The sequence below is a fragment of the Rhineura floridana genome, chromosome 3, assembly GCF_030035675.1.
Source record: "Rhineura floridana isolate rRhiFlo1 chromosome 3, rRhiFlo1.hap2, whole genome shotgun sequence".
NCBI lineage: Eukaryota > Metazoa > Chordata > Lepidosauria > Squamata > Rhineuridae > Rhineura > Rhineura floridana.
In genome coordinates this window covers 171690052-171702644 of record NC_084482.1, presented here as the reverse complement: position 1 = coordinate 171702644, position 12593 = coordinate 171690052, and the positions used below count along the sequence as shown (strand labels likewise).

The 12593-nt window shown below is 45.2% G+C and overlaps 1 protein-coding gene across 2 annotated transcripts in view; it reads right to left on the bottom strand.

Annotated features, from left to right (window-relative positions):
- The window catches only part of PDZRN3 (PDZ domain containing ring finger 3), a 284005-nt gene extending 274624 nt beyond the window's left edge, over positions 1 to 9381 (bottom strand). The window contains exon 1 of one of the 2 annotated variants that reach the window (XM_061618594.1): positions 8240 to 9381. In XM_061618594.1, coding sequence (XP_061474578.1) covers positions 8240 to 8959 — 720 coding nt within the window. In that variant the 5' untranslated portion in view covers positions 8960 to 9381. The remainder of the gene's footprint in view (positions 1 to 8239) is intronic. The other variant, XM_061618593.1, reaches the window with a different exon arrangement.
- Positions 9382 to 12593: the final 3212 nt, after the last annotated feature.

Genomic DNA, 12593 nt, shown 5'->3' with positions numbered 1-12593 from the left:
CAGAATCGGTTTTATATGTTTGGACCATCTGGTCCCTGTTAACAATCTGGCTGCTGCATTTTGCACAAGCTGCAGTTTCTGAACAGTCTTCAAAGGCAGCCCCATGTAGAGCACATTGCAGTAATCTAACTTGGAGGTTACCAGAGCATGGACAACTGAAGCCAGGTTATCCCTGTCCAGATAGGGACGTAGTTGGGCCACCAACCGAAGTTGGTAGAAGGCACTCCGTGCCACCGAGGCTACCTGAGCCTCAAGTGACAGAGATGATTCTAGGAGAACCCCCAAGCTACGAACCTGCTCCTTCAGGGGAGTGCAACCCCATCTAGAACAGGTTGGACATCCACCATCTGGTCAGAAGAACCACCCACTAGCAGCATCTCAGTCTTGTCTGGATTGAGCCTCAGTTTATTAGCCCTTATCCAGTCCATTGTCGCAGCCAGGCACCGGTTCAGCACATTGACAGCCTCACCTGAAGAAGATGAAAAGGAGAAATAGAGCTGCATGTCATCAGCATACTGATGGCAACACACTCCAAAGCTCCGGATGACCGCACCCAATGGTTTCATGTAGATGTTGAACACCATGGGGGACAGAACTGACCCATGCAGAACCCCATACTGGAGAGTCCAGGGTGCCGAGTAATGTTCCCCAAGCACCACCTTCTGGAGGCGACCTGCCAGGTAGGAGTGGAACCACCGCAATGCAGTACCTCCCACTCTCAACTCAGCTAGTCTCCCCAGAAGGATACCATGGTCGATGGTATCGAAAGCCGCTGAGAGATCAAGGAGAATCAACAGAGTCACACTCCCCCTGTCTCTCTCTCCCGACAAAGGTCATCATACAGGGCGACCAAGGCTGTTTCCATGCCAAAACCAGGCCTGAAACCCGACTGAAATGGATCCAAATAATCGGTCTCATCCAAGAGTGCCTGGAGCTGGTCTGCAACCACTCATTCCAGGACCTTGCCCAGGAATGGAACAATTGCTACCGGCCTATAGTTATTAAGAGTTTCTGGGTCCAGGGAGGGTCTCTTCAGGAGTGGTCTCACTACTGCCTTTTTCAGGTAGCCAGGGACCACCCTCTCTCGCAGAGAGGCATTAATCACCTCCCTGGCCCAGCCGGCTGTTCCATCTCTGCTAGCTTTTATTAGCCAAGAAGGGCAAGGATCCAGCACAGAAGTGGTTGCACAAACCTGTCCAAGCACCTTGTCAACGTCCTCAAGCTGCACCAACTGAAACTCATCCAATCGGGACAAGGCTGTGCTCTGGATACCTCGCTTGAATCATCCGCTATAACACTGGAGTCTAAGTCCTGGCGGATGCGAAAGATTTTATCCTGGAAGTGCCTAGCAAATTCATTACAGCGGGCCTCAGATGGTTCTACCATGTCCCTGGGGCCAGAGTGTAATAGCCCCCGGACAATTCTGAAGAGCTCCGCTGGGCAGCAGATTGATGATTTGATAGTGGCAGCAAAATATTAAGAACATAAGAAGAGCCTGCTGGATCAGGCCAGTGGCCCATCTAGTCCAGCATCCTGTTCTCACAGTGGCCAACCAGGTGCCTGGGGAAAGCCCGCAAGCAGGACCCAAGTGCAAGAACACTCTCCCCTCCTGAGGCTTCCGGCAACTGGTTTTCAGAAGCATGCTGCCTCTGACTAGGGTGGCAGAGCACAGCCATCATGGCTAGTAGCCATTGATAGCCCTGTCCTCCATGAATTTGTCTAATCTTCTTTTAAAGCCATCCAAGCTGGTGGCCATTACTGCATCTTGTGGGAGCAAATTCCATAGTTTGACTATGCGCTGAGTAAAGAAGTACTTCCTTTTGTCTGTCCTGAATCTTCCAACATTCAGCTTCTTTGAAGGTCCACGAGTTCTAGTATTATGAGAGGGAGAAGAACTTTTCTCTATCCACTTTCTCAATGCCGTGCATAATTTTATACACTTCTATCATGTCTCCTCTGACCCTCCTTTTCTCTAAACTAAAAAGCCCCAAATGCTGCAACCTTTCCTCGTAAGGGAGTCGCTCCATCCCCTTGATCATTCTGGTTGCCCTCTTCTGGACCTTTTCCAACTCTATAAGATCCTTTTTGAGATGAGGCGACCAGAACTGTACACAGTATTCCAAATGCGGCCGCACCATAGATTTATACAACGGCATTATGATATTGGCTGTTTTATTTTCAATACCTTTCCTAATTATCCCTAGCATGGAATTTGCCTCTTTCACAGCTGCCACACACTGGGTCAACATTTTCATCGTGCTGTCCACTACAACCCCGAGGTCTCTCTCCTGGTCAGTCACTGCCAGTTCAGATTGTTTTTTTTGCTGCCCTCACTGCCCCTAAATGCAGCTTACCATAGGCACTTACCAGTGTATAATTGCATCCACTAGGAGTTCGCCTCCATCTGCACTCAAGCCGTCTCCTATATTGTTTCATCGCTCTCAACTCTGGGGTATACCATGGAGCTGTACGATCTCTACACAGGAGAGGGCGCTCAGGAGCAATCATGTCAACCGCCCGGGTCATTTCTGTATTCCACAGTTCAACCAGGGTTTCTACAGGAGCGCCAGCCCTATCAGCCGGAAAACTCCCCAGAGCCCTTTGGAAACCATCCGGATACAGATTGAAACATTGAAACTGAAATCCTGGAGTAAGCCCAACTGAACTCAATGAGACTTACTTCTGAGCAGATATATATAGCATTGTGAATCAAAATTCAGTCTCAAGAAATGCTAAGTTCTTTTATTTTCTGCTTTTCTTAACTGGCTTTGTGCATGCTCACCTCTTTGAAAAAGAGAGGAATGGAATAAAAGGTGAGAAACTGTTTTTCCTGGAAATCCCCAAGCCCAGACATCAGATAATTTCAAGGCAAAAACATCCAGTCCTGCGAGACCACTTTTAAGGTCTAATAAGTTCAGAATTGGAAACATAAGAATGTCATTGTCACAAAACCTTGTCTTCTCTCTTACACTTGTTTATGGAAGGGTGAGGGAATACAATTAGGTCAATCAAGAAACAATTACTAGATTGCTCTCAGGATGTAATTAAAGCTTGAGAAAAATGTTTCCACTAATTTGGAATGTTTTCTTAAAAGTTTTTTTAAAACTTGCTTAGTATTTTAATATATATCTACTATGCATTAAATCCATATACACCCATTCCACTGTTTGCATTTTGGCAGAGTAATAGCGGGGGCAGGGGAGTGGATGATAATTTTAGCAGATGTGCTTCTAAAGCATTAAGACACAAGGGACTAACAACTTGTTGCTCCAACAGCCCTTCTGTACTCCTAGAAATTTAAATCTAGGCATTAATGTTATTTTTAAAGAACTGCTCCTTGAAGACTGCCCCCCTTTACTCTTGTCTGCCAGTCACCCTAATAGGGTTTTTTAAAAAAAGCATTTTATTGCAACATGTCATGGCTAACCCCACCCAGCTCAGATCATCCGATTCTGCAGCAAATCTGATCATTCTGGCATGGTGTTTTCCCACACTCAGTCAAGCTCTTAAGTATAATTCTGGAAATTCCTTCAGATACCAGCTGAGTATTTTGAAGCTAGTAAACTACCTCCTACGTTTCATTACAAACACTGGGAGTGTTCTCATTTCTTGAGTAAAAATGTAACTTTACTCATTTCTCAGCCAATCCCATTACAATAGGTTAGCACATTGATTCCCAAATAGGTTCAGTTTTACCAGTGGGCCACAGAAGACTTCTGGGTACCTCACCAGTTGCCACCAGTGGCTGCTACAACAATGGTGGGGTGAGGGAGGGGGAGAACACTATTCATATACACAAAAAGTGAGAAAGTTCCACATCCAGTTCAGTGGGTAGGATCACCAGGAAATCCATGAAGAAATGAACTACAGGCAAAGAGGATTATATAGTGAAATCCTATGCATAACTGCATTGATGTAAGCTCTGCTGAGTTCAGTGAAGATCACTTCCATTTCATTGAATTACAGCCTTAGCATAGTTTGGAACCACTCAGCTATCAGATGTTCCCTTTATAGTATGGCTGAAAGCTATACTAAGCAGGAGATCCTGAATCAAAGAATCCTCTACATTTTGATGTTCCTTAAAGTTCACTTGTCAATCACATGTCAAGCCCACCTGATACTCCCTCCTCCAAGTTCCTTGTATCACTGATTCTACCAACCATTCATGACTCCCTGGAAATTCAATCCATCAAGGTCTCTTATCCACTGAGCGACCTATTTTGGAGAAATCACTAGGTTATAGCTTTTTGGGAAGGGAGAAAAAAATGAGGCATATGAAACTGGTACTAGAAATTGGTAACATAAACAAAAAACTAAAATGACCACTCTGGCTCAGCCCTATGAGTCACAGTACTTGCTGTGGCCTGGGATAGGGCACAATGACCGCAGTACAGTACATCAGCTTACTTTGTAGCATGACACTAGAATTGTCAGTCAACTCAGTATGTCATGTCAGGACAGCAGTGTGCAATATTACCAATAGCCCTTTCTGCTAGATATTAAGTGACAGAATGGTACAAGTTGATGGAATTACTAAAAGCAAGAAGGAGCACAATTTATGACAAGGCAAGAGTTCACTCTTTCACTAAACCTTGAGCTAAATATTTGGTAACAGCAGTAGAATGGTCTTGCCCCTCACTTGTCTTGGGCAAGAAACCACAGTAGCTGTAAGCGGAATCTACAAATACCTGTAGGATCAGGGCTATAGGTATTTGACTACGGCTGCTTACAAAATTGTCCCCAAATGTTGGTGTTCCAAGTTGGATATTGATGTTATAAGAACATCGTCGTAGACTCCTGAATGGCACTATTTTATATTAGGCATTATAACTAACCAGAATATTTTGGAATCTAAAAAATCCCTGAGCCCAGTGTGCATGCCTGCCAGTTGCTTATATTCTTTGCCATTCCCACACATAATTATGTTGACATCGCTGTCTGATTAAATAATCCAGAGATCAAAATACTGGAAGCGAGCCATTCCTTCCCCACACACACCAGTGAAGTGAGCCATGCAGCAGGACAATCCCCAAGCTGGCTTTCCTTCACAATTCTCCAGTGCACAAAGATGTATATTTTCTAAATGCACTTTTGGCTGAAATTGTTAATCTTGGAAAGTTGCCCAAAAGGCTGTGAAAGACATGTAACTAATTGAGCACTATACCACAGTTTTGTGGTGACATGACACCTTTGGGTTTTCTGCAGATTACACGCTGCCTTTTTCTGAAAACTGCACAACAGCCTTTTTGTGGACAGGCTGAAAACAAACAGTCATGTTAACCAGCTGTGTCCATAAATCTGATGAAAACATTGCTGTACACACTGTATAGTGTAGACACTATCTAAGGTTTTTTTTTTAATTGCAACTAAAACACCCAGTTGAATAATCTAATAATGTCAGAGCACAGTTACAAAGACCAAAAATTGATTCAGACATTACATATTCTAGTGATGAAATCACTCCATGTCTGGACACTCACAAAAACATACTGTGAGATGCACATAACTTGCTTCCCTAGCAACTGTGAATTCCAGAATCAAGCTTCAAACATTTCAAGTACTCAGTGCATAGCAAAACTAAGGAAGCTGTATGCATTTCATACACTCTCACGGGTATTCAGATGCTGGTCTCACTTTAGGACATCCTACAAGGAACTCAAGGCAAGAGAAATCAGCACCCCAATATGTATCAACTTATCAATATAAGTAAATGCAATCATATTCCAAGCAAACAAAGTAGAGTTTTGCTGGCACACATTTGAAATGGTATCTGTATCTCCTGGGCCACAGAATGCTGCCCAAGGGGAAAGGGAAGGGACATAAGCCTAAGCAAGAGCAGAATAGTCACTGGAGCATGAATAAGCTATGGATATTCATGCATCAGTGGTGGGACTGACTGCAGACCTCAACACTGCTACAAGGAACTAGCAACGCTTTGGCACTGGCACCACGCACCAGAGAGTCATTTCAAGATGTGATCTGATCTGATGAAGTCAGTGATGCAACAACATGTAGCAAAGGCCAACTCAAGTAGAAGTGGTTTTACGTATCAGCATCACTGACTAAAGTCCCAACAAAGTGTACAAAGAGCAGAATGAACATAACTATAGACAGAAATTCCACAGATATGTACATACAACTTGTGTGCTTGTACTCAATGAGCAATCAATGTGTGGAAGGTGTGGATGGGGCAAGCCAGCACAACCCTGCTCCCTGCTCCTTCAACAATTGCTACTGATTTTAGAATGACTGCATTGAGCTTCTGTTGATGCAGATAGCTAATTCCACAACGTCTGAGGGCAACAGAAGAAATTTAGGCTGGGCATCAGCAAATGCTTCTTAACTGAAAAAACTAATATCCAGTGGTACGGGATGCTCACGAAAGGTGCAAAATCTCATTCTCTAGACTCGACAGACTTTTTAAAGAAAAAAATGGGCCAACCACAAGCCTGGATATTGCTAGAGTCTATCCTGCAAGTACACAGGGAAAGACTATACACTGTCACTGTGCTTTCCAGCTCTATGATTCTATGAAGATGGAGCAGGTGTTAAATATTTCACATTCTGTGCTTATTGTGTAAGCTGACTAGTGACTTCATTCTCTTGCTAAGCCCTCTCTAGAAATAATATGTTGTTGAAAGTCACATTTAAAAAGCTCCCAGGACAGGGAAAGTCTTTAGCCTGCTTAGTAATAGTTGATTCCTGGCAATTCAATTATCACCTTGAGTCCAGAAAATCCCATTTGTGGTTTATAAAAGTTCCTTTTTCAGAGCAGGGGGGCAGGAGAAGTTTTGATCTGGATTTTTGCTTCCTGTTAACAGATCAGTTTTATGTGCCTCACACTTTACAACTTCCTATGTACATTAATACATTTTTCCTCTCTCTCCCTGAGCAAAACATGCAAACAAGATTCAAACACTAAATCCATCAAATACATCCGGGAGCGAGAAGAGAGAGTTGAGCTGTATGAAAAAGTTTTCTAGGGAGGAAAAACCCATATTCATCCATGTTTGAGAGGAAATACTGAAGTGTACACACAAACACAGCAGTAAATAAAACCTGCAAAGTGCCACCTGAAACACTGCCCAAGAGGCAACTTGCCATGGGTTAGGAGAAGAATTTCAGTTTGCTTTTAAATGTACAGTGTCATGAGCATGGGAACTTGGTACAAGTTTCTTATGTTTTGATTATACTCTCCCCCTTCTCTCTCTGTAGTCCTCCTTTCCAAGGCAGGTCCTATTTCTCCCAAGTTAGTGGTGAGCAGCTTAGCTGTAAATATTTGCCCTTCATGCTGAGCCTTCCAGCTGGCTGAAGCTGCAGCTGACAGACATGTCTGTAAGCAAAGGGAGCCAGGCAGGCAGAGATGGAGTGAAGAGCAGAAAATAGGTTTCAAAGAAAGCGGGGGGGGGGGGAGGAATTTGACCACTTAGTAGACTCCAAAACCTCATTAATAAGGAAAGAAAATGAACAACAAAATCCTCTCTTCATTCTAACTTTTGCCTTGTTTTGTCTGCCTGTCCCCCCACTCTGCACACACAGACGCACTCACACAACTTTCACCACAGGATGCTAAAAGTCTGGCGCTTGGACGGGGAGCTTCTTCTCTGTGCCAAACCTCTCGCTTCGCCTGAATGTGAAAGGGTGACACATAAGTCCAGTAGGGGTCCTGAAGTTGTCCTGCTGGGCTCAAACATGGGAGGTGCAAGAAGGGGGCCAAATACATCCTGTAACACTGTGTTTATAGAATTACTTAAAAGAGACAGGAAAGGAAGGTAGGAAGGAAGATCAAACGTATCACTGAGCAAATGTTGAGTCCTCTGACCAAGCCTTCCAGGAAAACCGTGGCATCCCATAGAGACAAAACCCAAAGGAGTAGCTAACAACAACAGCAACGGTACTGTGGCACCTTGAAGACTAATCGATTTATGGAGGAACCATATACATGTTTACACAGAAGTAAGCCCCACTGTGTTCAATGGGGCTGACTCACAGGGATGCGTGCCCAGGCCATTTCCTTAGATGCCTGAGAGGGTGTTAGTCCATGGAAGCAGGCGCCCCAGATAAATCGTTGCAGCCTTTAAGATACCACCAGGTTCTCTGTTGCGTCCCGTCCCCATCAAGAGAGGATGGAGGACAAGAGACTTAGGGAAGGAACTTGGGAGAAATGAAGGGAAAGGGAAAGGGCAAGGAGGAAGGGGGAAGGCCCTGCGAGAGGATGGTCTCATCCCGCGCGGTTCACCTTGCTAAGCGAAGAGGCGGCCAGGCTGCGGCTGAGGGAGTCGAGGCGGGCGCTGTACTCGGTGAACTTCTTCTGGTAGCGCAGCGCTGTCATCTGGAGCTCGAGCTGGACGGCGGAGAGCTGCGCGAGGAGCGACTTTTCCCGCTTGCCGGCCCGCAGCGCCTCCTTCTTGAGCTCCTTCTCCAGGCCGGCGAGCTTGGCTTGGAGGGCGGCGTTGTGCGCCTTGAGCGCCTGCAGGCAGCAGTGGGAGCCGGCCTGGTGCTCGCGGTGGGTGAGGACCAAGCCACAGCCCCGCTCGCAGACGCCCACCGGCCGGGCCTCGCAGGCCTCGCGCATATGCGCGTCCACGTCGCGCAAGTTGAGCACCTCGGCGCAGCCCTTGTGGCGGCAGCGGGCCGGTGAGTAGTCGCACATGTCGGCGTGCTCGGCCAAGTGCTGCAGCTTGACCACCTTCTCGCAGCCCCGCGCCCGGTTGCCGCACTTGATGTCCAGCTTGAGGATGAGGCTCTTTAAGGGCAGGACGTGGTTCAGCTCCTTGGTGGAGATCCGCTGGCACTTCACCGGGCAGCTGCCTTGCTGCACGACCCACGGCAGGACGCAGCCGGCGCAGAACACATGGCCGCAAGGGGTGGTGAGAGGGTCCTCCAGGACTTTGTTGCACAGATTGCATTTGAGGTCGGGATCCACCTCCCCGTTGAACCGGTCCAGTTCAAAGCCCATCGCTCTCCGGTTTCACCGAACGGGCGCACGACCAAAAGCAGAAACACGCACGCAGCACGCAAAACTCCTTTCGAAAAGAGGAGGGAAGTACGTAACCTCTCTTCTTTTCCCTCCCTCCAAAAAACAAATCGCCCACCCCAAAGCACACACCCTCCAAAGCGGGAGGGGGAGACGCGCGACAAAACAATTCTCTCAAGAGAAGCCCGAACTGCAAAGATCATAGGAAATGATTGTAACCACTCTCCTTTTTGAGTCCTTTGCTAGTCATTGGGAACAACCCAGACTGGCTGGCTGCAGGCTGTCTACTGACTGAACTAATTGCCTCAGACTTCCTCGAAAATGCTGGGGAGGAATCCTCTACCACATTGATTCTAGTTAAAGCGCAGAGTTTCCTTCGCCCACTGCTTTTCCCCACCACCTTCAGTTCCTCCCTCACGCAGTCTTTCCCACCCCCGCGCACGCCTTTTTTTTTTGCACAGTTTATCTCTCTCTCTCTCTCTCTCTCTCTCTCTCTCTCTCTCTCGGTTTGGTACAGCTGAGAATGCTGTTTATTTCATGAGCATAATAATCTGTTAAAGGCTTGCTGCTTATATGAAAAAGGAGGAGGTCGCATAGCCTTAGATATAGCATCATAGGGATCTGTTGGCACAGTTGTGGATGTCCATCTGTTTGATTGAGCTGTTGTGGGGCTTTGGTCTATGGGGCAGTATTCCCAGATGCTCTTGGTGCAGCATCTAGCCTATGGCGTTCAGGGGAGCCGCATAGTGTTAATGCAATGGTGGTGTTCTCTCTCTCTTTGCAGGCTGCCTTTTCTCCTTTTTGCAGAGCTAAGACAGGAAAGACTTGTTCTCAGACAAGATCCAATGGGCTTGATTTACAGGAGGATAGATTTTGGTACAGCATTAGGAGAAATCTCTTGATGGTATGAGCAGTTTGACAATGGAACCAAAAACTTAAAGAGATGGAAAGTTCCTTTTCACTGGAGGTCATCAAGCAGAGGTTGGGCAGTCATATGTTGGTTCTGCATTTCCTACACTGAGCAGGAAGGTTGGATTACATTGCATACAAAAGGCTCCCTCTATAAAACATAGTAAGCTGCCTTATACTGAGTCAGACCATTGGTCCATCCAACTCTAGCTCAGTATTATCTCCACTCATTGGCAGTTACTTTCCAGAGTTTCCCAGCCATACCTGGGGAGATGCCAGGGATTGAACCTTGGACCTTTTGCATGCAAATTGAGTACTCTATTACTGAGCCACAGCCCTCCCCCCTAACACCTTCCTTGGGAAATACAGAACATCTGGCTACCTATCCTATACCCTTGTGTTATATATGGGGTGACAAAAGTGTCTTCGTTCGCCTTCTCCAACTCTTAGCAGACTGTGGAGGTGGGGAAAAGGCAGCAGACTAGGGTCAAAGGACAATGTCTGCAACTTTTTTAAAAAACAATACTCAGCAGACTTGTAAGACAGGTAATGAAGGCTGGCTTAGGGTAGGAAGTTTGGTAAAAGGGGCTCTGGAGGAGATATAAGCTTTATATGTCATTTAGCACCTTCTTGAATGATAAAATGTGAAGAACTGTCCATAGGAAAAGCAGCTATAGGTCAAGGTATGAAAGGAGGCTTGGAAAGGGTTGGCAAAGTGGGATTGGTAAAAGGGTAACACAGACCAGGTGTTCCAAACCTGTAATCCGTGGACTGACAGTGAGTTTTCTGCAATAAGTATGAAATCTCTCAATTTCCTATGATTTTGGTGAAAACTGAGATTCCCTCCACTTGGACTGCAGAACTTCCACCCAGTCACTCCAACTGTAAAACTTTTGAGTTGTCAATGCTATTGTATCTTAAGACTCGCAGACCAGATTCACACATTACACTGAAGCGCACTTTTTTTGTGCTTTTTTGTGCTGTGCATCAATTCAGCAAGAAAGGCGGAAGAAAAATTTGAATGGACATTCTAATTAATGTAGATTTTATATTTGCTGATTTGAGGGGGATGAAAATACCTGTGCAGTGTGATCCTATACATGTCTACTTGGAACTGCATACCACTGAGTTCCATGGGACTAACTTCCTGTTAAGTGTGTATAGGACTGCAGCTTTAATCTTAAACCTGGGGTGTGGGAGCTTAACAGAAGTAAAAGGGATAAAAGAAATATAAATTCTATACACAACTGGGTGGCAGATGTCAACTCTCCTAAAATCACAGGGTTGTAAAATTCTAGAAATAAATGTTAAAATACTTCACTCCAACATCTAATACAAAGCCCCATTCCTATGTATATGGAAACTGAAAAGTGCTGACTTTGACTTATAAAGTACTAATGAGCTTGAACCCTACTATAGACTCTGCCGCTTCCCCTACATTCCATCACAATTGCTTTGGTTGCATCCTGCGGCCACCTCAGACAGCTGGTTTTGGATGCTGAGAAAGGGGAGCAAATGGTTAGTGATGCAATTTATTGTTGTTGCATTTGTGCTGTCAGAGAGGGGGAGAAGTGCTTGTGGGATTTTCTGCCTCAGGAGCCAAAATAATTTGGCTGGCCTTGTGTGCTGCGCAGCTTGACTGCTGGAGCACCATTTCCTGCTCTGCCTCAAGAAGCAAAATGTCTTGGGCCAACCATGGTTCTTCATACAGAAGGGGATGAAGAGCACATGAAGGGTGGTAGAGCACATGTTTTGCCATGTGTTAGGTCACAGGTTCTATTGCTGGCATCTCCTGCAGAAAAGTATATTGGATGTCAGTTCTGGGAAAGGACGGACATCCTTGAGAGCCACCACTCCTCCAGAATTCTGCAGGAGGGATTCAGCGACATATTGGAACATTAGTTTTGCACACTCTGTTGCCGTAGCACAAAAAAAAAATCACTTTGAAAAAAAACCAGACTTTTTGCAGTTAGGAAAGTTACAGGGAAATGCATTGAAAAGTGTGAGATGAACGAATAACTAACAAATACAAACACTCCACAAGCAAATCAGGATGAATGCTCATTGTCACAGAATGTCTCCACAAATGAATCAGAAGGAATCCTCATTAAAGACCAGGTATAATCTAATCTCCTTGTAAGCCTTGTGCAAGCAAATCAGGATGAATACTCAATAAATAGGTCACCTGGAGAAGCTCATAAATAGTAAAGAGTCTTGTGGCATCTTAAAGACTCACAAATGTATTAAATCTTGAAGGTGCCACACACCTCTTTGTTGTTTTTGCTGCAACCAACTAGCAAACTACCCACCTGGACCTCTGCTAGTCAAGTAGACAATACTGATCTAAATGAAGTGATGGTTTGACTGAGAATGTTTGATATCTATATAGGTACAGTAGAAAAGAATGAGACACCAAGGGAACACCAGGAGACAGGCATTTGAGGTGGATGTTTTTGAGATCCAGAACATTTTCCCTGAGCCGCGAAAGTTCTAATATGGGCATTTTCTGATATCCAAATACAAAATCGGTGTATCAGTTTTGACATGTGCATAAATGGACTCTTTCCTCTATGACAATACTATTGCTTCTCAGCTGCCCTTTTGAGAAAAGTGATTCACATACATTACATTTTTCACATATTTACATTTGTTAGCTGTCTTGGGCCTCTTGATGGAAAGGCGAGATACAGAATTGCTAAAATATTTT